This window comes from Narcine bancroftii, chromosome 4 (assembly GCF_036971445.1).
Source record: "Narcine bancroftii isolate sNarBan1 chromosome 4, sNarBan1.hap1, whole genome shotgun sequence".
In the NCBI taxonomy this organism is placed as follows: Eukaryota; Metazoa; Chordata; class Chondrichthyes; order Torpediniformes; family Narcinidae; genus Narcine; species Narcine bancroftii.
The window spans coordinates 20,379,887-20,405,943 of record NC_091472.1 but is presented as its reverse complement, the minus strand read 5'-3'; the positions used below and the strand labels follow the sequence as shown (position 1 = coordinate 20,405,943).

Genomic DNA, 26,057 nt, shown 5'->3' with positions numbered 1-26,057 from the left:
AGTGTAGGTCACATATAAACATTTCAAAACTTGTGGAAAAACCCCATTTTGAAGGCAGGTTCTGAGTTCTTAGTTTAGCCTGGCCAAAGCCCTTGCGGTCCATACAAGAGGAGAGGACTGGCTGCATAATGTTTCACTTGAAATAAGGGAAACAAAAGGAACTCTATGGTGACCTGAAAAAAAGAGGTTATCATCTGGAAAACCCCGATGGGACAAGTTTCTTCGGCAAGACACTAAAGTGGCTGATCTGAAGGAATCAGTTGTGGGTTTCCAACAAGCAACAAATCTCTCTCTGAAAACTGACAAGAACCTTCCTGAGCGGTAACCATTTACCTTTCAAGCACCAAAGCCTGGTGAAATTTATAAATGTTAAATTCTGTGCACAGTATAAGAATTGCCTCTGGGCCCATAACAAAAGATACTGTATTGCCCACTCATAATTAATGGTGATATGATATAATGTCATATTTAACCTTGGAGAAAATAAGATGTTCCACAAGTGGCTCGAATTTAAACTTTCCCAATCATTGGGGTTCTTTTTTGAATGATCTTCACAGCCTCATAATCAGGTTTTTTGTGATTATCCGTTTCTCTTTATTTTTACTGGCAGTTTTTTTTCTAAATTACCATGCAACGTAGGAATGGTTTGGGGTTTAAATTAGTTAATTATATTTTTTTTTCTAATATTTTTCTTTGTTTTCAATTTACCTATGAATAACCCTGTTGCATAAGAAAAATATTTTTTTCTCTGACATATTGTGCTTGTCTCCCCCTAATACAGTTTGTATTAGTTTCATTCATCATTCCTTTATGAATGTATGTATTATGTATGTACTATTATATAAAATTCAATTAAAATATTGAAAAAGAAATCAGTATGACTTTAAGCAATTGCTGAGATGTGTATAATTGGGAGGTGTGAATACGGAGGATATGGATAGCTTTTTCTCTTTGATAGAAGTGTCTAAACACAGAAGGCCTAGTTCAGAATGAGGAGTTAGGAGGGTTAGAGGTGATCTGAGGAAGACATTTTCCACCAAGAGGGCTGATGGAATCAGGAATGCACTGCTTGAGGGGGTGGTGAAGCTATTGGTATCTAGGCAAGCACTTAAATTGCCATGGCTTATCAGACTACAAATCAAATGTCAGAAGATTAGATTAGTATAAATATATACTTGATGGTTGTCATGGATGGTGTGAGCTGATGTGCTGGGAGTGTTCTGCCTTACACTACTCAGGCTGCCAAGTCCACTTCAGCAAGGTTAAGTGCTAGCAGTTTTGCAATTTGCAGTGGATCACTCGAGAATGTCAGTCTGATGAGGAGTTCATTGCATATGGAAACACGAAAGCGGCATTTTGAGAACTTTCCGACTAAAGATTGATTCTTGTGTCGTCCGCTTGCCTTGGAGAATAAGCTGTCTTCATAGATGCACTAGAATACTTGCTATTTCTGCAGAGTTGATTAAAACGGGTTTTAAGATGGTGGCTGGATTGCGCTAAATTTGCTCAACTACCTGCACTCTTTCGTTGTGCTCCTCCAAGGCTACACATTGCAGTCCTTGTGGAATCCATTGAGCTGTTGTCTTCACTGCCTTTGAAAGATTGTGTGTCTGAGCAGAACAGGATCTGTTACTAGTTTTGTCAAGCAGATCCTATGCCCCTACTCCTGAATTATTGTGAAAGCCTTTTGACAACTTTTGCTCTCAAAGACCTTTGGAATTACTTTTAAAAGTCTCTTATAATGAAATAGATCCTATTATTTATACCACTTTAAGAACAAACTGAAATGTTGTATCATCTTCAGGATAAAGACTAATGAATAATTTGGCAATAAAGTAAAACAAAAGTATTGGAAAAATTCAGCAGGTCATGCAGCATGCATAGGAAGCAAGGATACATATATATATATATATATACCCAATGTTTTGGGTCTGAGCCCTTTGTCAAAATATCCCTTTATACCTCGATGAAGGCTTCAGGCCCAAAACATTGGTTATATACCTTTGCTTCCAACACAGTGTGACCTGTTCAGTTTCTCCAGCACGTTGGTGCATTAAACTACAATGACAATGTTTGCAGACTTCCCTGATTAACAAATAAATCATGTGTTTTTAGTCATGGCATGCAGCTGCTCATATCTTAAGTAAAAGCACAATGCTGCAGAAACTCAGCAGGTCTACTTTGTATAGCAAAGATAACTAAATTTTTGGGCTTGAGCCCGTAATCAAGGTATGAACCAAATGCTCATAAAATCCCCAACTGCCTTGAATCTAGTGGCAGAGCCAGAGAGGAAGAGTTCAGGTGGGCTTCACTCACCTCTGACTTCCGTGCTGCAATATGAAATCAGGTGATCTATGAGGATGATTTGCCATCAATTTGCTGTGGAGCTGCTAGCAAACATTTGCCAGCTGTGATATAGTTATAACTTAAGAATAGTGTTCAGACTCTGACAAAATGAATCTCCCTAATGACAAAAGCATAAAGCAAGACGTTTGCTCAATAACCTTGTTTTATTGCAGCACTTGGTTTCACTCCAAAATGAAAAATGTGCACATTGTAGTGGCTCACCAGAGGCTTAATTGGACCAGCTCAGAGGGTTCCAAGTGACATCATGACATCTCAATGCGATGACGTCATTTGGAACCCGTGAGATTTTAAAAAGCTATGTGTTTCTGTTTGAGTAAATGACTTTTACTGATGGAAGAAGTTTGTCATTTTCTTGTTCTTCATTTCACACTGTGACACAGTTGCTACATTGGTGACCCTGATGGGCCCAAATGGATTTTGGACCCAACATGGACAATCCAGCGGTTTTGCTCAAACTGTCTGTCTTTTGGACCCTTCAACCTGAAGTTTGGTTCAGGCAGGCTGAGGTGCAGTTCCACATTTGCAAGATAGAAGTGGATGCCAATAAGTACTATCATGTGGTAATCGTCCTCGACCAGGACACGACCAGTCAAATACCCACCAGGTCTCAGCAAATACAAAGCCCTAAAAGCCCTCCTTCTCCAGATTTACGAGCTGCACAGCTCCTCCATAATCGATGGCCTGGGGCACTGCAACCCTTCGGAGTTAATGAATGACATATTGGCACTGGCAGACGGCCATAGGCCTTGCTTGGTTTTCAAGCAGTTGTTTTTAGAGCATATGCCAGAAGACATCCGCCGCATATTGCCTGATGAGGACTTTGATAACCCTTGAACAGTGACCACCCGTGCAGACATTCTGTGGTGCACGAAACAGCAAGGCCCACAGAAATGAATGTACAAGGTCATACTTGCAGGTGTCTAACTGTTTTCAGCCACCTTATGACATACTAAATGTTTGTCAGCCATCTTGTCTGTCTCTAAATTTTAAAAGCAAAAGCTTTAGCATTGAGATATAAACTATACTTCTACATTCTCCCCTTTTTATCATTTGATGATAACTTACAGTTACTCAGGCCGATATCTGTGCCAAAATAGTTGTGTAGCAAACCTTCATGCTGGTAACAGCAGCACAGAAGGCAACCAATTCTGTAGCTAGTATCACAATTGCAAGCAAGATATATGACCCCCATGATCATTCAAATATCCACTTTAGCCAAGTAAAGCCCCCATGCTGTCCCGTGAGACCCTTTCTAAAACTGTCTAAATGATCCTGGCTATCCAGTATTGCCTGAGAGATATTAAAGGATTCACCTGTGACCTTGCTTATGCACTTACGTCTGATAAAGGCATATACACCACCCAGGTAGCTAACCGGTAATCCACCGGATATTGGGGCTGTCGTCCGAAAAGTTCAAATTCCACCAGTTCTTGATTAACAGCCTCCAGCCCTGCTCTCCATTGGATATGTGGCTGAGCCTTGCCCATCCAACATTGGACCCAAGGGGTTTTGGACTATGATAGTCGACACAAAATTCCTTTGTCACTCCTCGGGAAATGATCCATCTTCTGAGCATTCTCGGCACAGGACCTCTTGAGGTCCTAGCATCCCTATGGCAAACAAGGTGGGGAGATTGTTTCCTGTAATGGTGGTAGCAAAAGTTCCATTAAAAATAAATCCATATCCTTTCTTTAACCAATATCAGGCGGTGAGGTTTCGAAAGTTGTCATGTTATACCCTGCTGTCCTCCACATTTATATTCTCACTTTCACTTGTCTGTAATGTGTTCTGTTTCAAAATCCATTCTATCACTTTCTATATGGGCTAGGGGCTTGGACTTAAAGGGATACCTCCCGCTGAATATGGGAATAGATTCAACAGCTATAAACATTCAACATATAAATAAGAAACATTTTAAAAATTTATGTTTCTCCCCAAGATTCCTCTTTTCAGGCACGACTCCTATATTCAGTTCAAATGTCAAGGCGACAAGAAGCATAACAATAAAACTTCTTGTGTTGTAGGTGGGTCTTTTTTTTCCAATCTGTTATAATAAAAGTCTTAATATCTTAGCTGGGCCTTTTTTTTAAAGTCTTTTTGGTGTACTGCAGTCAGCGTTATTAACAGGACCTGGAATGGACGAGTTCCCAATTTCTTCCGATCCCAATTCTTTACCAGAACGTAATTTTCAGGTTTGTCGTTAGGATAGTCACCATTTTGATCTGTTGGATCATCCTCCTTTAGGTGAGCTTGTGGCACCTGTAAATGCATCTCTCAAAAAAAAAGATTTGCTTACGTTTTTGCCTAATGATAATAAATCCATCCCTACTGGCAATGCAGGCTTTGCTCCTCCAAGATGTTCATATTGGCTGTCCGTGGATCCTCTCTGCAGCAGCCAGCCTTGACTTAGCCTGGGGTGTCATCCGCATTTTAAACAATGCTGGAGGTTCCATTTTTTTAGCCAATCTCAGCTACATTTTCCTCAGTCAATTTCACCAGCTTAGATTTTTTAAAAATCTTTCATTCACACATTCCACTGTTCCTGCTGCCTGGGGTTAGTGGGAGTAGTGGAACCGCTGTAAGATTCCCAATTCCTTAAACAATTCTTCATTTATCATGGCTACAAAGTGAGGACCATTATCTGAACTCAATGCCTCAGGCAGACCATAGCAGGGAATTAATTCTCTTCACAAAATTATAAACTAATAGTCAAACAGTAAAACAAAATCTTAACTAAGTCAAGACAGCATTGTCTTTAAATAAAAAGAAAAAAAATCGCTAATTATAAACAAAGAAAATGGCCTCCTGGCCTGCAGGCATGGTGTCCCTTTACCTAAAATTTGGATGCCACCATGTCTGCAGTGAGTTATTTACAGTAAGCTAGTTATTCTCTCCATGCCAACCAATATGGGTATCACTGTGCATCGAATCAAGTAACAAAAATATCAAGTACTGTACATGTTTGGCTGGCCAGCATAATCTGATAACTGAGTATTTGTCTACAAAACTGGCTGATTGTATTTTTTTTTGTTCGATTATTGTCTCTGTTGCTGCATTTCAATGCATTCAGAAATCATATGATTATGTTAATTTTCAATTTCACCACTTAGTAATTGCATTAGCTTTGATGGTCTGCAGGAACACGAGGTTAATTTATGATTGATCTTAAAGAGTCCTCACAAATTGAGTGTTTAGGTCGTCATGATGTATATTCAATGATTATCAAGCATTGTTTTACTTCAAGACACGTAATCTCCGGTCTGGAGGAGGGGCACCTGTTTTCTGCCAATGGGTTCCTTGAAATGTCTCTGCATTTCCTGCTCCTGTGAGTGTGGACTGACAGAGTTTTGGTCAGTTGCTGTACATAGGTGACCATTTTGTCACTTGACGCATGTAAATCAAAAGTAACATACCGCCGTGCGTGGTTATACACATTTCAAATAACGCCAATGGCAATTCCTTTCTTTATCCAATTCAATGCAGTTTCTTCTGACAGCTGAGCCAACTTATTCTTTAAGGTCTCAGGTAAATTAATAATAACAGGATCATATTTATAGCTACGTACTTCTATAAAATCAATTTATGTACACTCAAATGGTAGGCACTTATGTCCTTCCCTCAGGGCACTTAATTTCTTTACTGATAGGTGATACAGTTCTGTGCCTTTATGTCTGTTTTCTCAAATTAGTGATGTGTCACTCCTATCATTCCTTCTTAGTCAAATATATTATTGCATCTGTTTAATTAAGTAGCACAGGTTAAAAAAAAGTTGCATTAAATACAGAAATTTGCCCAGCAGGGGTGGTTCATAATTCAGTTTCTCTATTTCTGTCACACCCCCTGCTGTTTACAGAACTTAATGAAATTAGCGGGGCAGGGGCATTCCCCTATTATGCTTCATCCCCATATCAGGCAAGACCGTTCTATCTTCAAGCAGCTTATCGCTTTCTGAATAAATGGTGAAGGGACCATTTATAACAGCAGCATTTGCAGTAGCATCTGTATAAACATTCCCAAGGGTTCTAGTACGGGCATAAATATTCCTTTCCCTATCATGTAGGCTCTAATAATGGCAAACAATTCAAATGCTGGGAAAACTGGATGTTAGAAGGCAGCCATCTTTATCACTTCATTTCTGTATTTCTCACAATGGCATAACCTGCACAGTGTAGACCTGTATCATCAACAAAGATTGACCAGTTAATAAACCAAGTTGTAGTTTCATCCATGCGACTGTCAGATGTCAAAAGATAATTACATTGCAAACAATCATAATCTGGTCCTTCAAGTTCATCTAGAGATGATGTTAAAAAAGGCTGTTGAATTAGCATTAATACAGTCATGGAAGGTCAGATAAATTTACTAAGGGAAAAGTTCATAATGGTTCAAAATGTAGCCTGCCTGATTAGAACATCATGAGAGCTGCTGGATGTATTTCACTCTGGGTTTCAAAGGTGCTTCAGCTCTCCCTCTATTATTTGGACACAAGGTCATCACCGCTCTTCTCAGTTGTTCTTTGTTTTAAACATTTTTGCAGTGTTTTTTTCTGGTAAGCATTGCATTAAATGTCTGATTTGCAGCCTAAGTCTGGTGTGCTTCCAAAATTCCTGTGCAGTGTCTTTGGGAAGGGGCTTAACTTGAGATTGCAACACCATTTCTTAACTGTTAATAATGCCCAATAGCTATTAAGCTGCAAGTTTCTTTTTTAAAATCACTTCTTCCTCACCCATCCAAAGTCTTAATACACAAACAAAAGTGTTCAAAGGTGGGAGGCAAACTTTTTTCAAGTTTATTTTTCCCAAAATGAACAACAATTCTCAATTAAAGCTAAATATGAAACCTCCTTCTTTTTCGTATCTAGTGAGACACACTACTGGTATCTATGACTACTAGGGTACATATAGGGGTGGTCTTGCCCACAAGGAATCTTTTCATTCCTTATTCTGGAAGTAACTTTGAATATGTGATTACAGATACAATGATAATCAAAAGATTTATAACAAATATGTATATTAAACTGCAAGAAAAGGAGAATGAGGAAACAAATGGTAAAACTAAACAAAAATGGGAACAAGATTTAAATATAAAGATAAAAAAGGAAACATGGGAGAAGTTATGTTCTGGAACGATGAGAAATACAATAAATACGAGGTTACGTATGATACAATATAACTGGATACACAGGCTATACATTACACCTCAAATGTTAAATAAATGGGACCCAACAGTATCTGATAGATGTTTTCGATGTAAAAAAGAAATGGGAACAACAATACATGCAATCTGGACATGTGAGAAAGTAGAAAAATTTTGGGAAGATCTAAACCAAATATTAAATAAAATTACAGAAAACAATATACTAAAGAATCCAGAGATCTTCCTCCTAAGTAACATAAAAAACAAAGAATTTGGAATTGATTTGGAGGATGCACAAAAAAGATTTGTTAAGATAGCTCTAGCCGTAGCAAAAAAATGTATTATGTCAACCTGGAAATCGGAAGATAATTTGAAAATATAACAATGGTATATAGAAATGAATAAATGTATTCCATTAGAAAAAATAACATAGTTTAAGAAATAATATTGAAATATTTGAACAAATATGGGAGCCTTACATGAAACACAATAGCGAAAACCTACCGGGGACATTCACTACCTAAATTAACGAAAGGAGAAGGAAATGAAAAGAATTGACTCAGTGGAATTTTTTGTTTATTTTTATTGAATGACAACATTGTTTGACTGGCTTAATGTATCCTAGATTGTGTACTTTAAATGGACGGGAGGGGGGAGGTAGGGAGGGTGGGGGTAGGGAGGGTGGGATGGGAGGAGGGAGGGGGGGGAGAAAATGGCACTGTATATATTTGAAAAGGAAAAAGTATGTATCATGGTTAATGTGGTTTATGGTGTGAAAAATAAAAAATTTAAAAAAATGAATAGGGTCATCATGCCTGGCATCGGGTCCACGGGGTTTTCTTCTTTCACCTTCTGTTTGTTATCCATTTGGTGCCTCATTTCTATCCTCTCACATTCAGCCTGCAGGACTTCTCAGCCTTTAAATTTGTTTCTGTATCCTTTTCCTACACTTACCTATCCCTGTGATTTTAAAGGGAAAAGAAACAGTTGCACAAGGGAAAGACTGATAATTAGGTAATGGTGAAGTGGGTCAAGGCTGGCTGCTAGGCTAAAGTTGATGTGAACCATCAAAGCACTTCACAGTGGTGGATGTCAGAGGTAGTCATTTTAGCCCATTGTTATTATTTTCTTCGGAACTGGGATGATTCCTTCTTGAAGTAAGTGGGAACTACAACCTGTTGCTGGGAGAGATTAAAGGTATTTGTGACTACATTCACCAGTTAATCTGCTCAGGCTCTCAGGATGTAACCTAGGTCACTCTCTCTGGGACAGTCATTTGCCACTGCCAGAAGACCTGACTAAAGCAGCAGTGACCATGGGTGCAGAAGCAATGATGCACCACTGGTCACACGACTTGTATCCCTATCACAGTAAGAAGTGTTGCTACTTGGACTTGTTTCATTTTATTCAATGCTGTCAAGTTAACTTAAATAGTTTTCATATTTCTGCATACTTCAAGTGACAAAATCTCAAGAGCTAGTGCTAGTGAGAGATCACGTCTGCACACGGTTATGTTTTTGATAAACTTTCAAACAACACTATCAGCTTCAACGTACTCAGCAAAAAAAAGCGAGTTCCTTTAAACATTTATGTTCAATTACTGCCACTGGGTATTATTGTTTCCAATTTTCTTATGTATGTATGAAAAAATGAGAAATTAATTATTATTAAAATGACATACCTACATTAAACTCAGCGTCATAAGAATTAATACAATAAGTTTTCAAGCTTCACAGACAGACCCAAACAACTTGCTGAAATAACCATAGAATTATACACCACTGAAACAGGCCCCTTCAGTCCACCTTGCCCATTTCTACACTTATCCCAATTGTCTACATTAGGCCTTGTATCCTTCTATGCCTTTCCTTTCAAATTAACTGTCCAAATGCTTTTTAAACATGGAATTGTCTCTGCTTCTACAGCCTCTTCTAGCAGGTCATTGCAGGTATTTACCACCTTCTATGTGAAAGAATTACCCCTCAGATCTCCCTCAAATTTTTTCACTTTCACCTTAAACCTATTTCTAGACTCTCCTGTTCTGAAAAATTATTCTATGTAACCTTCATAGTTCACAAACCTCTATAAAGTCACTGCTCAGCATCCTATATTCCAGAAAGAATGAACCCCAACCCATCCAATTTCACCTTGTACCTGTAGCCCTCCATTCCAGAAAATCTCTCGATGAATTTCTTTGCACCACTTCTACTGCTACCCCATCCTTCTTATAGCGTGGCAACCAGAACTAAACTAAATATAAAAAAAAAACAAACTTCACTTACCACTGGGTAAGTGGCAAGATCTTAGGTCTCTTTCTCTTCTAATTACTTCAGTATTACAACTGCAGGGCATCATAATCCTGACTTATTTATACATATTATGTGTTGTGAATATTTATTCATCTACCATTTATATTTATTAATTGTTTTCCTGCTTCCTGGCAGATTACAGTGATTTAATTTATACAACTGTTATAAGTGTAACTTGTGATCCTGAGGCTGCTGTAGTTAACAATTTTGGTATATCTGTATGTACATTGTACTTCTGTATATGACAATTACCTCAAGATAGTTGTTTCTAATTGTTAACAAAGCACCTTTAAATAGGCTTCCTGGAGGATGCATCATTTGTCAACCTAGAATATTGATAGATCCAATAAATTCTAATTTGGTGTTTTAACTGAATGTTTTGATTACTGATCCCAAAAGGGCCAATGTGTGCAAATTCTAGTACCTAGTTCTGTAAAAGTTAGGTCACTTCTGCTAAGTTCCTCTAGGTGGCACTAAGGCCTTTTTGTTAATGTGAAGTTTATAATGCATGTTGAAAATGAGGGAATTCACGAATGAACAATTATTTTCATTTTTATTTAACCTTAAGAAATCTGGTGAATTGAGCTATCAGCTGAATCAGGTCAAAATGAAGAAAGAAGAAGTGGAGAAGGAATTCAGAGAGCACAGAGCAAAATTCTCCCGAGAATTAGAATTCCAACAACAGGTAGGAGCCTGTGTTGTTGCAACTATTGACAAAGCTTTCCTGTAAGTTACAAAAAACAATTCAGAAAGTGGTAGCAGGATATGTGGGCGAGGTGTGAGGGAATGGAAATGACAAAAAAAAAATTGGTTTTGTATCCTTGTAGCTACACATGTGGGCTTAACTTTGAAAGGGCCTCGGTATCCAAAGAGTGTTTATTGCTTCTTTATTGCCTTTTAGCCAGCAGTGGTTAATATACTAACCAAGAAAAGTTAGTACACATCTGCAAAAGTTTAATGGCCATGCATAACTGAGAATTCCATTTTTATTATGACAAAGGATTTGAATGACCCAAATCAACTTTTATGATGTCTGTGATTAGTGGTGGTAGTTTGTTTAAGATTATTGACTGATAAGCACTTGATTAGATTCATTAGATCTCTTGTTTATTTAGATGTGTTTTTGGTTCTTTGCCAATAATAGGTAATAAGCATGAACATTTCGGTACTCGTGAAATTGGGAGAGTGTGCAGTTGACCACACAAATGAATTTATTCAACTTAACATAATAAAATTTCCATTTCCACCACTATCAGTGTTAGGATGTAAAATTGAGTTTGCAATTGCCATACCAGTAACGAATATAGCTGGCCAAAGCTGATAAATTAAATCTGAGTATCTGAGATTGGTGGAACAAGTACTGCAGAACTATGCTGTACTTCAAGCTTATGGAGGCTCCCCAGTATTTTTTTTCATAACTTCCAACTGAGATTTAACCATTTGTTTGTTGGTAATAAATAGTAGGGAGAAAATAAGCAATGAGAAAAATGCAAAGAGTAACGAAACTAAAAAAATGAATAGAGGAATTAAATAAAATCCACAGTAATAGTATTGCATTTTATTATCACTGCCAAATGTGCTATATTTATACATTACATATCTTTACACTAATTACTTAAACATGGCATAAGATTCAGTTATTTTCTGTAAATGTTGCAATAAAATGTGCGACTACATTACTTAATAAAACAAGATGGAGCACTAGCTTACTCTCAAACAGTAAGGTTTAATAATTACTTTATGATCAGGTGGTATTAAAAGTGTATATGTTAATTGTTTTCGTGCTCAGAATTTGTGGATTTTGCATTATTATTCATTAAAATGTGGCTGTACAGATTTGGCTCAAACATACAGCCAGCGTTGCGACTGTGGCAATGATCACCACCAAGCCTGCAGGCACAAGCCTGGTGACCTTCTGAGAACTCGAGCATCAGAAGGCTTTTTCACTGTTTGCAAATGTGGCTGATAATCAGAGATATTAAGAAACATTTGAGATCAAGTAAATAATTTTTCAAACTATTATTAAAAAAGAAGGTAGTAATTAAATCGCAAACAGTCAGCACATTTAACTGATGTAAATTAATTAAACCCATTAATTAAAACACAATAAAAGAAAACGAACCTATGGCCTTCACTTTTAATTATATAAAGCTAAGGATCCAGGTACAGAGTATATCTCCTGCCCCTTAACCAAGTCAATGGCTAATTCCTTTCTACTTCATGGTACATTCAATAGCAAAACAAGGTTATGAATGTGCCAGCAACTGACCTCCTGACGTTCTGAATTTCCACTCTGAGGTGCTGAATAGCAAAGTCCAGATCATTCTGACTGACCCATTATTTTTCACAAAACATAATGACTGAAGATTTTTTTTTCTGAACATAATTGTAGTTAGAAAGAAATGAGTTAAGTCAATAGAAATTCATCCATCTTGAAGTCCAGTGACTGGGAAGTATGTCTTTGATCTCCTGCAATCTTTTGTCACTCGCGGGGTATCCAAGAAATCTCATTTTACTGCTTTAAATTGCTGTGTTTGTTTATTTTTATATATATTTGTTTCTGATCAAATACTGTAAAGTAATGCAGACATGATTAATGTTCACATTCTCAATTTAATCTTCTTTGTACCTAAACATTTATGCACTTTGCATTCTAGTTCATTCACATTGTGCTTTTCTCTCTTGTTTTCATAATGTTCTTCCTCAAAAACACTTATCAAGAACTCGGTATGAAGCTCATTTCACATTGTGAAAGATGCCAAAATATTTTAGAGGCGAAAGATGAGGAAAAATCCAGAGTCCTCAAGTTCCCTAATTATAGGTGATGCAAGGTATTGTCTGTTGTCTTATGCACTGAGCTTCTACAACTGGTAGTGCTGCAGACAGATGTATTAGAAGGAGCAACAAAAGAGTGTTTTGTCTGGATAACACTGAAAATTAAAAAGAAGAGGAAGAGTGATACAAGAAAGGACCCAAAAATTAGAATAGGTATTTAAAGTTGAAGAATGGAGTAATTTAAGTTTATTTGTCATAAAATACCTAGTAAACAAGAAGAGGTCTAATGTGAACAGACTAACAATTTACCTCTAACATTCATACAGCTGTGTAAAGAGCACAATTTAGAGAGCAGAGGATTACAATGAAGGGAAGATCAATTAACACCAAGCGAGAGCAGCATGAGGACACTATTATGGAGTTCATTCGGGAGCCTGATAGCTGCAGGGAAAAATGATGAGAGGAGTGAGAAGAGAGTATGTTGGGAATGTGATGAGTATTTTTCTACATTACTGTCTTTTCTTAGCAGTGGGAGATGTACCTGGAGTTCATCAAGGGGAAGGAAGTTTGCTTTATGCTCTGAGCTGCATTCACTACGTTCTTTAGGTTCTTCTGAACTCGAGCAGAGCATTTCCCATCAAACATTGTGATGTATCCAGCATACTTTTGATGGTCTGCGTGTAGAAGTTGTGAAGGGACCGGGGGACATTCTTTACTTCCTTAGTCTTCGGAGAAAGTAGAGGCAGCGCATTTTCTTGACTATCATGTCCAGCTCAGGTCACTGAAGGTATTTATTCCTAAGAACTTGAAGCTATCTGCTCTTTTGATTTCAGTGCCAGTAACGTGGGTAGGGTTGGAACAGGGACCCAGCAGGGAGGTGACATCCACATCAACCATTACAAATCATGTCGCACCTACTGCTTCTGAAATCAGCGTGGCCTTCCAGTGGGTAAAGTCAGTGGTGATCTCCTTCAGTTTATTAATGTTAAGGCATTGAGCCGTTAGACTTTCTCTGTACTGTACTGTGGCCCACCACTGTGGTGTCATTGACAACTTTGAGTATGGAATCAGAACAGTATTTAGGTGCACAGTATGGGTGCAGAGGGAGTATAGAAGGGGCTCTAGTGTTCAATGTGATCGTGAAAGAAAGGTTGTTACCCATCTTCAATGATTGTGCTCTGTTCAAAGGAGTTGCTGAGGGCAAGATCCCAAATTTGGGAATGAATCTGTGGTATTGAAGCTGTAGCCTTGGAGTCCAAGGAGCCCAGGTGTTCCAAGACTAAGAGGAAAGACAGGGAGATGGCATCTGCAGTGTATCTGTTTGGATGATAGGGGTCAAGTCTGACTGGGAGGCTAGACTTGATGTGAGTCATTACACCAGCCTCTCAAAGTACTTCATGATGGTGGATGTTAAAGCCACAGCTCAGTATCATTGCAGACAGTTATTGTGCATTTTTTTGACTTTGGTCTGATGGTGACCTTCTTAAAAATTAAGTGGGGATTTGCCTTGTTGAAGGGAAAGATTAAAATGTCTTTGAATACATCCACCAGTTGATCTACGCAATAAAAGAAAACGAACCTATTGCCTTCACTTTTAATTATATAAAGCTAAGGATCCAGGTACAGAGTACCTGGCCAAGAGGGCAGTATCGGTATTCTTTCTGGCCAGTTGACTTCTTTGGGTTCACCTGCTGGAAGGCCACCCTGAATTCAGCAGCCGTAGGTGAGACATCGCTTGGAGTGATTGATGTGGATGCTAGCTCCCTGCTGGTTCCAGGTTCAAAGTGAGTATAGAATGTGTTTAACACATCGGAGAGGTGGTGCTGTTCCATTCTGCGCTGCTAGGCTTTGCTTTGTATTCTGTGATACCATGGATGTCCATAGATGCTGTGTCTCCATCATGATCTGTTGAGACTTAAGATTTCTATAATGGCCTCATAGAAATCGTACTTGGATTTCTAGTGGAGGGCTGGGGCTCCTGACTTGAATGCCACCAACCAGACCAGCAATGAGTCAACTTCCCAGCTCATCCTTGGTTTTCAATTGGAAAATACCTTTATTGTCTTCTGGGACGCACAATCGTCTACACATTTATTAATGAAGGCAGTGACAGCATCAAGGCCTTGAACGCGGTTCAGTATACTGACTCGAAGAAGTCGTGCAGTATGTGATCTGTATATTCAGACCATTGTTGAAGGTCCATCACCACAAGACCCGCTCTCCTCACACCATTGTTGAAGGTCCGTCACCACAAGACCCTCTCTCCTCACACCATTGTTGAAGGTCCATCACCACAAGACCCTCTCTCCTCACACCATTGTTGAATGTTGATCACCTCAAGACCCTCTCTCCTCACACCATTGTTGAATGTCCATCACCACAAGACCCTTTCTCCTCACACCATTGTTGAATGTCCATCACCACAAGACCCGCTCTCCTCACACCATTATTGAATGTCCATCACCACTGGTCCCTCTTTCCTCAGTTTCTTGTACGCAAGTGTTATCAGTGCAGCCCATTCATCTGACTTGCTGAAGTATGAGGATGGTCAAGTAGGCAGACTTTACCGATGAGTAACAGTGGATCAGGGTGTTGGGATCTATGGTTGAGCCAGAGATGTGCTGGTGGAGATTAGGTAGAATACTGTTGAGGGTAACCTTATTGTAGTTTTTGACAATTGTGAATTCAGCCTCAGAATACTTGGTTTTGAGGTTGTTGCTAGAGGTGAATAATTCATCTGTCACTAGCTTCACATTTGCCTGAAGTGGTATGCAGATTGCAGTCAGTATAACTGTTGTGAATTCTTGCAGTAGATAGAAGGAGCTACACTTCTCCATTAGGTATTCCAGTTCCAGGGTGCAAGAGCTCACCAGGACAGCCACATCCGAGCGCCACTGGTGATCAGGAAGAAAATGCCTCTTCTTTTACTTCAGGACATCATGTGGTCCATCCAGTGAATTGAGAAGCCTTCTGGCTGTTCTGTGTAGTCAGGAATAGAGGGTGTGACCCATTGACTCTGAAGCAGAGCACACAATATTTTCTCTCAACTCTCTTAAGTGTCTAGCTTTTAAGTTCATCCACTTTATTCTCTCTGGACATTTGCCAGATAAATATTGGAAGGATTGGGGGGTAGGGGGTGCTAAAATCATATCTTCAGCCTCATCTTGCTCCTGCAAGATATTCTCTATGATAAACTGTAATAAAAATAGGAATCAGATGTAAGAGACTGAGTTCTAGGTAGTTAGAGATGGGTTAGAGTTGACCACCGCCAGTGGGCTGATATCGCCTCAAACCGTGCATCTTGGCGCCTCACAGTTCGGCGGGCAGCAACCTCCTTTGAAGAAGACCGCAGAGCCCACCTCACTGACAAAAGGCAAAGGAGGAAAAACCCAACACCCAACCCCAACCCACCAATTTTCCCCTGCAACCGCTGCAACCGTGTCTGCCTGTCCCGCATCAGACTTGTCAGTCACCAATGAGCCTGCAGCTGACGTGGACTTTTTACCCCCTCCATAAATCTTCGTCCGCGAAGCCAAGCCAAAGAAGAGAGTTGGTAAGAAGAGTTCTGGAGAATTTAAGTTGAGAGAGAATAAAGGTGGAGAGAGGAGAATTGATAGTTGAATGCTGGTATAAGCAGGACTTGAAGAGAGCACGAGTTAGCATTGTGAGTGTATAAATGCATAACAATTGGAAGTAGTACTAGGCCACTCAGTCCCTTGTGCCTACTTTCACCTCTGCCCTTTAGATTTTGTTAAAATCTAAAATCTATCAATCTCTGACTTAAATATGTGCAGTAAATGAACCACCACAACCATCTTGGATAGTGACTTCCATATATTAAGTATCCTCTGAGTGAAGAATTTTTCTTTATCCTATATGATCATCCACTAATTTTAGGAAGATCCCTGGTTTTAGTCATTCAGCCAGGGGACAATATCTTGTGAAATTGCCTCACTTATAAATTCAAGTGATCTTACACTAAGTTTATTTATACTTCTGTTATACTACAAATTTCCCAAAATAAGAATCACTCCAGTGATGCACTTCAGTTAATGTGATTTTCCAACTTTAATGTATCCTTCCTTGGGTAGAAAAAACATTTCTCTATTCAGGGTAATTTAAGAGAATATCTAAAGAAAAAGGTGGTGCTGCTGTAGCGGGGAGTGAGGGAATGGAGATACAGTGAGTCCAACCACCAAGTCGACTGCTATTGGCTCCAAATGGGCTTGAATGGCCCGTTGAGGGAGCTGATAGTGGTTTTATTTGAGATCCTGGGCCCACAGGATCCACACCCAAGAGGGCAGTACCTATTAATCGGCAGCAGCCATGAGGGGCTGCAGATTCCAGGGATGCAGAGGACTGTGGCAGGGGACCAGAGGATGGAAAGATCACCCCGTCTGAGAAAGAGAAGCAGAGAAGATGACCCACGGGGACGGTGACCACGGCGGCGGACCAGTGAGGGTCACTGAGGCTGAGGGTCCAGTGCATGTGGCGGGCTACTGGTGATTCGAGGTGAGGAACCCACGGAAGCTGTGGGCTGCTGGACACTGCTGTAGGGAGACACGCGGAAAGCTAGAGACTGGCTTGAATTGGCTGGAGGAGGACCAGGTATTGGAACCAGGAAGCGAGGGTCGCCAAAGGCGCCAAAGGGTTCCTGACTGTGTCGGAGGTTCGGATTGGGATCTCAGGTTGCCAATGGCTTGGTCTGGACTCTGTGTGTGGCGGCAGAGCTGTGGAAGCACTGGAAGCAGATCTACGGACACTTGGTGACTTTGGAGGACTCTCTTTTGCTTCTCTTTCTCTGACCGTAAGTCTGACTGTAAGAAATGTAAGAGGCGCTTAGGTAACTCCTGCTGGTGGTGAATCTGCCTGCCTTGCCGCAGGCAAAAAGAAATTTAATATAACACCTTTTTATTATTATGATCTGGCGCGGTTGGTTAGTGATGAGGGTAACGCCTCTGTAGTGCTAATGATGAGGACCAGGCTGGGGATCAAATCCTGCGCTATATGTACATTTTCCCTGTGTTTGTGTGGGTTTTCTCTGGGGGCTCCAGTTATCTCCCACTGTTCAAAACGTATCAGGGGTGTAGGTTAAATAGGGGTAAATTGGGCGGCATGGACTCGTAAGCCAAAATGGCCTGTTACTGTGCTGTACGTATGTCCAAATTTTAAAATTATAATATCTATTTCAGATGCAGTCTTGCCAGAACTCTATAATCAGAGGAAAGCATCCTTACTATTGTACTCGTATCATCTTGCATTAAAAGACAAACATAAACTGCAACTTGCCTTCCTAATTGTCTCCTGAACTTGCAAATCAATTTTCTGCAAGTGACTTGTGTGCAAGGAAGAACAAGTCTTCTGAACGTTCACAGGCTTTAAAAAAACCCGACCTTTTTAATATTTTTCTATCAAAGTTGATGGCCTCCCACTTTTGCATTGCTATAATTCCATCTTCTTTGTTCTTGCTCAGTAAATTTGCATATGTTAAACTTAATGCCCTCATTCCAATCATGAATATAGATTGTGAACTGCTGTGGCCCCACTACCAAACTCTGGTCACAGCCTTTCAAACCAAAAACTGGAGCACCCAATGGAAACCCACACAGACAGAGGGAAATTGTACAAACTCCTTACAGCCAGCGCCAAACCCGAATCACTGTTGCGCTAACCGTTACATTAAATGTGCTAACCATGCTGCCCCTACTTATTGTAGAAGTGAAAGGACTCAGACTTTTCAACTCTACCTTCCAAATTTCTATGCCCACTTCACTAGTAATCACATCCTCCTGTGCCTGAATCTTAATCTCAGGGTTGTGGTAAGGTAATTTCCCCTTCCCTGATACATTGTTATTTGATAGACGGCACAGAGTTGTAGGCCTTATTGGCCTGTTCTTGTGCTATGAATCTCAGACTCCTGCTGAGTTGAAATTTCTCGAGTGGTACACAATTGTGGACACCATATTTCATTCTGCTCCAATGTACTGCAGTTGCAGCACTTCTGTTTTACAATGGGTCGTAAAATATTCATCTAAGTTCATTAAATGATTTAATTCTGTCACCATTGTCCTAACCTTGCCAAATACTTACGTCTCATATGCCAGGCTGCTGTTTATTGACTTCAGCTTGGAGTTTAAAACAATAATTCCCCAGAGGCTGGTGGAGAAGCTGTCTTCACTGGGACTTAACACCCCTCTCTGTAATTGGATCCTGGACTTTTTAATGGAAAGATTACAGTCTGTCCGGTTCGGTAGCAGAATATTGAACACTGTCACGCTGAGCACTGGTTTACCTCGGGGCTGTGTGCTCAGTCCGCTTCTGTTCATGCTACTGACCCATGACTGCATCGTGAGATCCAGCTCCAACAATGCAATCAAGTTTGCAGGTAACACAACCGTAATTGGCTTAATCAGCAACAATGAGACGCCTTACAGAGAAGAATTAGAAAATCGCATGAAATGGTGCAAGAGTAACAACCTGAGTCTCAACACGGATAAAACAAAGGAGATGATCATGGACTTCAGGAGGACCAGAATCGACCACCCTCCACTACACTTCAACAACTCTATAGTAGAGTAGTAGAGAGAGGGGAGAGCACCAGGTTCCTTGGAGTTCACTTAACTCGTGATCTACCTGGACATTCAATATCTTCTCATTTGTCAAGAAGGTGTAACAGCGACTGCACTTCCTGAGAAGACTAAAGAGGGCAAGGCTACCGGCCACCATTGACAGCCTTCTATAGGAGCTCCATCGAGAGCATCCTGGCCAACTACGTACAATGTGGTATGGTTGCTGCAGAGAAATGGATCAAAGGTCAATCACAGGACCATAAGAGTGGCAAAGAGGATTACTGGACCTCTCGCACAGTCTCATGGACTAAACACCTCCCTCTTCCATTGGATTCTCGACTTCATGACGGGAAGACCTCAGGCAGTTCGGATCGGAAACAGCACCTCCAAAACTATCACACTGAGCACGGTGGTCCCCCCCAGGGCTGGGCGCTTAGTTCGCTGCTGTTCACTCTGCTGACCTCCGATTGTGCAGCCAAACACCGCTCGAACCACGTCATCAAGTTCGCTGGTGGACTTTATCAGTAAGAATGAGGAGGCAGAATACAGAGACAAAGTGCAGACACTAATGAACTGATGCAGAGCAAACAACTTGTATCTGAACATTAAAAAAAAGAGAGTCTGGGGAGATCACACCCCCCTGACCATTGACTGCTCTACTGTTAAAGGAGAGTATCAAGTTCCTTGAATGCCCTGGCGGAGAATCTCACCTGGTCCCTTAACACTGGCGGGAGATACCAAAGCACTTGAGCCCTTATGTCCAGAGTGTGAAACAGCTTTCCCCCACCAAGCCATTAGGCTCCTGAACTCCCAGTATAGGTGTGGATAGTGTCCTGTGGACTTGCAGTGTATACACCTTAATACCTTAATATTTTAATGTATTAACTGCGTTCCTAACTTATATCTATGTAAATATGTGTCCTGGAGTAACGCTATCTCATCCTACCGTGCGAGCTTGGTATGAACAATCAATGAAGTAGCTCCACTAGGGCTGAGGAACCACTTCTTCCCACGAGCAGCGAGAATATTGAACGACCAAAGGAACTGCTCACACTAACCATCCGAGACGTTTTTTCATACAAAAAACAATCATCTATTTATTTTATAGATCTTGTGCTGCATATGTATTATTTGTCTATTCTTTCTTTGGCTTGGCTTCGCGGATGAAGATTTATGGAGGGGTAATGTCCTCGTCAGCTGCAGGCTTGTTTGTGGCTGACAAGTCCGATGCGGGTCAGGCAGATACGGTTGGAGCGGTTGCAGGGGAAAATTGGTTGGTTGGGGTTGGGTGTTGGGTTTTTCCTCCTTTGTCTTTTGTCAGTGAGGTGGGCTCTGCGGTCTTCTTCAAAGGAGGTTGCTGCCCGCCGAACTGTGAGGCGCCAAGATGCACGGTTGGAAGCGATATCAGCCCACTGGCAGTGCTCAATGTGGCAGGCACCAAGAGCTTTCTTTAAGCAGTCCTCGTACCTCTTCTTTGGTGCACCTCTGTCTCGGTGGCCAGTGGAGAGTTCGCCATAGAACACGATCTTGGGAAGGCGATGGTCCTCCATTCTGGAGACGTGACCTACCCAGCGCAGTTGGATCTTCAGCAGCGTGGATTCGATGCTGTCGACCTCTGCCATCTCGAGTACTTCGATGTTGGTGATGAAGTCTCTCCAATGAATGTTGAGGATGGAGCGGAGACAACGCTGGTGGAAGCGTTCTAGGAGCTGTAGGTGATGCCGGTAGAGGACCCATGATTCGGAGCTGAACAGGAGTGTGGGTATGACAACGGCTCTGTATACGCTAATCTTTGTGAGGTTTTTCAGTTGGTTGTTTTTCCAGACTCTTTTGTGTAGTCTTCCAAAGGCGCTATTTCCACGCTGCTGAAGATCCAGCTGCGCTGGATGGGTCACGTCTCCAGAATGGAGGACCATCGCCTTCCAAAGATCGTGTTATATGGCGAGCTCTCCACTGGCCACCGTGACAGAGGTGCACCAAAGAAAAGGTACAAGGACTGCCTAAAGAAATCTCTTGGTGCCTGCCACATTGACCACCGCCAGTGGGCTGATAACGCCTCAAACCGTGCATCTTGGCGCCTCACAGTTTGGCGGGCAGCAACCTCCTTTGAAGAAGACCGCAGAGCCCACCTCACTGACAAAAGGCAAAGGAGGAAAAACCCAACACCCAACCCCAACCAATCAATTTTCCCCTGCAACCGGTGCAACCGTGTCTGCCTGTCCCGCATCGGACTTGTCAGCCACAAACGAGCCTGCAGCCGACGTGGACTTTTTACCCCCTCCATAAATCTTTGTCCGCGAAGCCAAGCCAAAGAAGATGTGGTACAAGGACTGCCTAAAGGAATCTCTTGGTGCCTACCACATTGACCACCGCCAGTGGGCTGATATCGCCTCAAACTGTGCATCTTGGCGCCTCACAGTTCGGCGGACAGCAGCCTCCTTTGAAGAAGACCGCAGAGCCCACCTCACTGACAAAAGACAAAGGAGGAAAATCCCAACACCCAACCCCAACCAACCAATTTTCCCCTGCAGCCGCTGCAACTATGTCTGCCTGTCCCGCATCGGACTTGTCAGCCACAAACGAGCCTGCAGCTGACGTGGACTTTTACCCCCTCCATAAATCTTCATCTGCGAAGCCAAGCCAAAGAAGATGTGTGTTATATCTGGTGTGTGTCTGCATGTTTTTGTTCCTAGGATTGGAGAATGCTGTTTTGTTATGTTGTATTTGCACAATCAGATGACAATAAACTTGACTTAACTACATGTGCTGTATTTACTGTGCCAGAAATCCATTTATTTTCAGGTCAAATTTATATTCCTAGGTACAAAGACTGTTTTGTTACCTGCTTCAAATAAACGTTTCAAAGTTGTCTCCTATTTACTTAGGAGAAACACACTACCTGTTCAATAATTGTTAAACATTGCAGTTTAAAACAACAAGTTTAATCAAATTTAACTGTAAATCTAAACCAATATTTTTTCTTTGAAATGGAAATCAAATCAGCTCTTCAAATCTACAATGCGATGCTCAAAAAGCTCTTGAAATAAGTCATCCACTATCCTATTAATCTCTTTCCTCTCTAGTTATTACACTCAATCTGTCCAGTTGCCCAGAACTTACCAGGCAGTGAGCCCACCTCGCTTATCTCACCCTCCGGGGCTTCTCATTGTCAGAACTAAGCAGGTGGTGGGGGTGGTGGGGGTTTGTGGGAGGAACTGGTGTAGTAAGGGTGGAACTGTTTCAACTTTTGATCTCAGACTGTTGAGCTCTTCAGGGCAAACTTCATTCTTGCATCTCTGTAGGAATTTGCACGTGCCTATTTATACCCATGTTTATGTCTTCATATGTAAATAAAGTCTTGAAATCTTATATCACTGAAAACTCTTTCTGTACTCTTGAAGTTGCATCATTACTTTTGAATTCAATGATAGAAAACATTAAAAAAATGACCAGAAAATACACTTCTTGCGGTTGATTTCAGTATGACTCCTACCATTTTCATTATTGCCTTGGTATTGCCACAGAAATCACATCCCCAGCTGTTAACGCAATTCAAACCAGCATCATGTAATTCTTCACTGGGAACATGGGTCTTTCGCCAATTTTCAAAGCAACATCTGTTGTCTGGAATTGTTTCACCATACATCCTGGTGACAAATTAAAAACATTGCATTCACACTATAAGAAAAGTATTATTGAGGCAGACAGAAGGCTCATTTGGGAACAAACAGATTAATCACAACACCTGCAATAGTTTGTTTCTGTGGCACTATGTCAGAAGGGTGTTGACAAGGACATTTAGTCTAAAGAAAGCAGGGAGTATCAGAGTTAGTGGCAGTGGATATTGGTGGGGTAATGGAACAGTAGAGGGAAGGCTAGAATGGTCAATGAGTTCTGAACTCTTTACTTGGTAAATGGTTCCATTTCAATAATTTGACAGCAGAGATAATTGCTACAGACGGTAGATATGCAAGATGTTGATTACAGTAATTTATGCTGTTTAGCTCAAACACTAAATCTTATTATGCACAACATGTAAATGAAGCCTCCAAGAAAAAGATCAAGATATGCTCACTCAGTAATGACAGGATCATCCTGGCCAGCAATTTTTGTGGCTCTCAGTCTCAGAAAAATAGTGAAACTGGTGTATGTACCTTTTACCAAAAGTCTCTAGATATCAGTGACAGAATTACTGGGCAGGGGCTTCTAGGATTTTGTCAGTGAAGTGACAATGAATGAATGACTATATGTTTCCAAGACAGGATGGCATGTGACTGAGAAAGGAAGCTGCCTGTGGTGCTATCCTTGTGCTGCTTGATTGTGGATGTCACAGGTTTGCAAGGTGCAGTCAGTAACATTTATCTATATACAGAGTTTCCTGTATTTTTTTAAATCAAAGCAAAATCATCCTTGTTTGAACGAGAAGTCTTGGAATTTTCAAATTGATGCTCTGTTTGAATATCTTAAAGCACCTGGGGTCAGTTGGATTTCAATAGCTGGTCCACCTATCTAAACAAATCACTTTCAGTTTGGGATTATTCTCCTTAAAGGCTGGAAAAAAATGTGCTTGTGGGAAATAACATCCTGTCTAGTTAAGATAGGGTAAATATAAAAAAATTACTGAAATCAAATACAAAATTTTTTGATATAAATATAAGGGGCATTTTTACTCAATAGTAATTATCTGAAACTCATTAAGAATGATGGAAATATTATCAATCAATCCATGTTCATTCAAATTTACAGTCTCCTATACCAAGGCACAATGAGAATGATTATTTTGCATCCAGTCCAGCAAGTGAAATCATACATAGCACAGAAGTTAAAAACATAGTCCAGACTACAGAGTTAGAGAGAGCGATCAGCTAATACAGACAAATGGCAACATTATTTTACTAATGTGATGTTCATTCATTCATCTGATAAAAGTGGAACAAAACTATCTTTAAATCAAGTGATGGCATGATCACATCCTTGTGAATCTTCTTCCTGATGGGAGGAAATAGAAAAGAGCGCATCTGGGTTAAGATGAATCTTTTAATATATTGATTGCTTTGACAAGGCAGTGGAAGGTGTGGAGGCAGGGTTTGTGCAATATTCTGAGCTGTGTTAACTACCCTCTGCAGTTTCTTGCAGTCTCAGATGGAGGAGGTCAATGATGTATCCTCACAGAATACTTTCGATGGTGCATCTGTTATGGTATGCAGGTAATATGCTGATTTTTTTCAGGCATCTGAGGGACAAGTGTGCTTTCCTGGCTATCTTTTTGACATGGTTGCACCAGGACAGGTTTTGGGAGATGTTGACCCTGCAGAACTTAAACAATCTCTACTCAGCACCATTGATGTGGACAATGGAGTGACCTCCACCCTTCTGGAAGATGATAATCAGCTCCTTAATCTTGCTTACACTGAGGAATGGGGTTTTGTCCTGGTATGAAGCTATTAGTCCCTCTGTCTCTGTTCTATTTTCCAATATGTTGATGTTTGAGATCCTGTCTGCGACAGTGGTGTTACCCACAATTTTATAGATAGAGTTGGAGCAGTGTTTGGACACCGTCATGGGTGTACAGAAAGTATAGTAAAGGGTTGAGTCTACAGCCTTGCAGGGCATCAGTGTGAAGAGGATTATCATGGTGATGGATTGGTCAACATTTCTCATTGGTTGCGATCTGCAGGACAGGAGATCGTGGATTCAGTTGCAGAGGGCAGTGATAAGGTCAGGGTTTTGAAGTCTGGGAATGAGATTATTTGGCATTGTGGTCTTGAAGGCAGAGCTGTAGTCGATAACTACTCAGCTGACATCAATGAGCTTGTTATCCAGATGTTTCAGGACTGAGTTTAGGTTTAGCAGACCTCTTTTGAAAGGGAACAGGAGATGATTGAGAGAGAGTAATTTGCAGAGTATGGGGAAAGCATGGGAAACAAAATCACTCTTTAGGGAGCTAGTAGAGACTTGATAGGCTGAATATCCTCCTCTGCACTGGTAAAATTTTAGGATTCTCTCATGCATTTTTATGAAAATCAGATAGAAATGCACCTGTTATTTTTATAAATAAGGTCATATCTCCAATCAATAAAATCAACCTTCTGTCCCATTACATCACAAATTTTGCATTGAATTGGCTAGCTCCCCCTGGAACCCCAAAGTGGTCTCGCCTTCTGAAGCAGCCTACCATGAGAAACCTTGTCAAAAGCCTTGTTATAGTCCATATAGACGACATCAATTCTCTCGTTGACCTCGACATAAAAAATTGAATCTTATTTATTTATAGATGAATGTAAAACTGGTTTTATAGTTGCCCAAATGATTGTAATGAGGATTGTAAGTGGAAGGACAAAGTTGTATGATGAGAAAGGAGATTTTGTCTCATGTTTTCAATTCTTTTATATCTTGGTTTGAACTATTAAAAGTTAGAAAATGGTGATGATTCATAATAGTTGTTCCCTACAATGTAAAAAAAAATTGCTTGTATGCTTGGCCGGTAATTTCTTCAATCTGTTTTAAAGCAGATTGATTCTATGTAGAGCAATTCTAAGATAAATCCTGGTACTGTATTCTTTGAATGGTGCAGGAGAATTTTCAAAATGTACCTGAACAACCATAACAGACAGGAATGTCCTCAATTTAATTGTAATCATAGAACACTATAGTACAGGCCCTTCAGGCCGTGATATTGTGCCAACTCATATATTCCTTAAAAAAAATTAAACCCTCCCTACCCTGTAACCCTCTATTTTCCTTCCATCCATGTGCCTGTCTAGGAGTCTCTTAAATGCCCCTAATGTTTCAGACTCCATCACCATCCCTGGCAAGGCCTTCCAGGCACCCCTGATGTCTCCCCTAAACTTCCCTCCCTTCACTTTGTACTCATGTCCTCTGCTGTTTGCTATTCCTGGCC

General features: G+C 40.6%; 1 protein-coding gene across 4 annotated transcripts in view; it reads left to right on the top strand.

The window, feature by feature from the left end:
• The window catches only part of sdccag8 (SHH signaling and ciliogenesis regulator sdccag8), a 497,941-nt gene that overhangs the window by 140,241 nt on the left and 331,643 nt on the right, over positions 1 to 26,057 (top strand). For 3 of the 4 annotated variants that reach the window (XM_069930903.1, XM_069930905.1, XM_069930902.1), the window contains one exon: positions 10,381 to 10,497. The exons of the other annotated variant lie outside the window; for it this stretch is intronic. In XM_069930903.1, the coding sequence (XP_069787004.1) occupies positions 10,381 to 10,497 (117 nt within the window). The remainder of the gene's footprint in view (positions 1 to 10,380; positions 10,498 to 26,057) is intronic. 4 annotated transcript variants of the gene reach the window in all.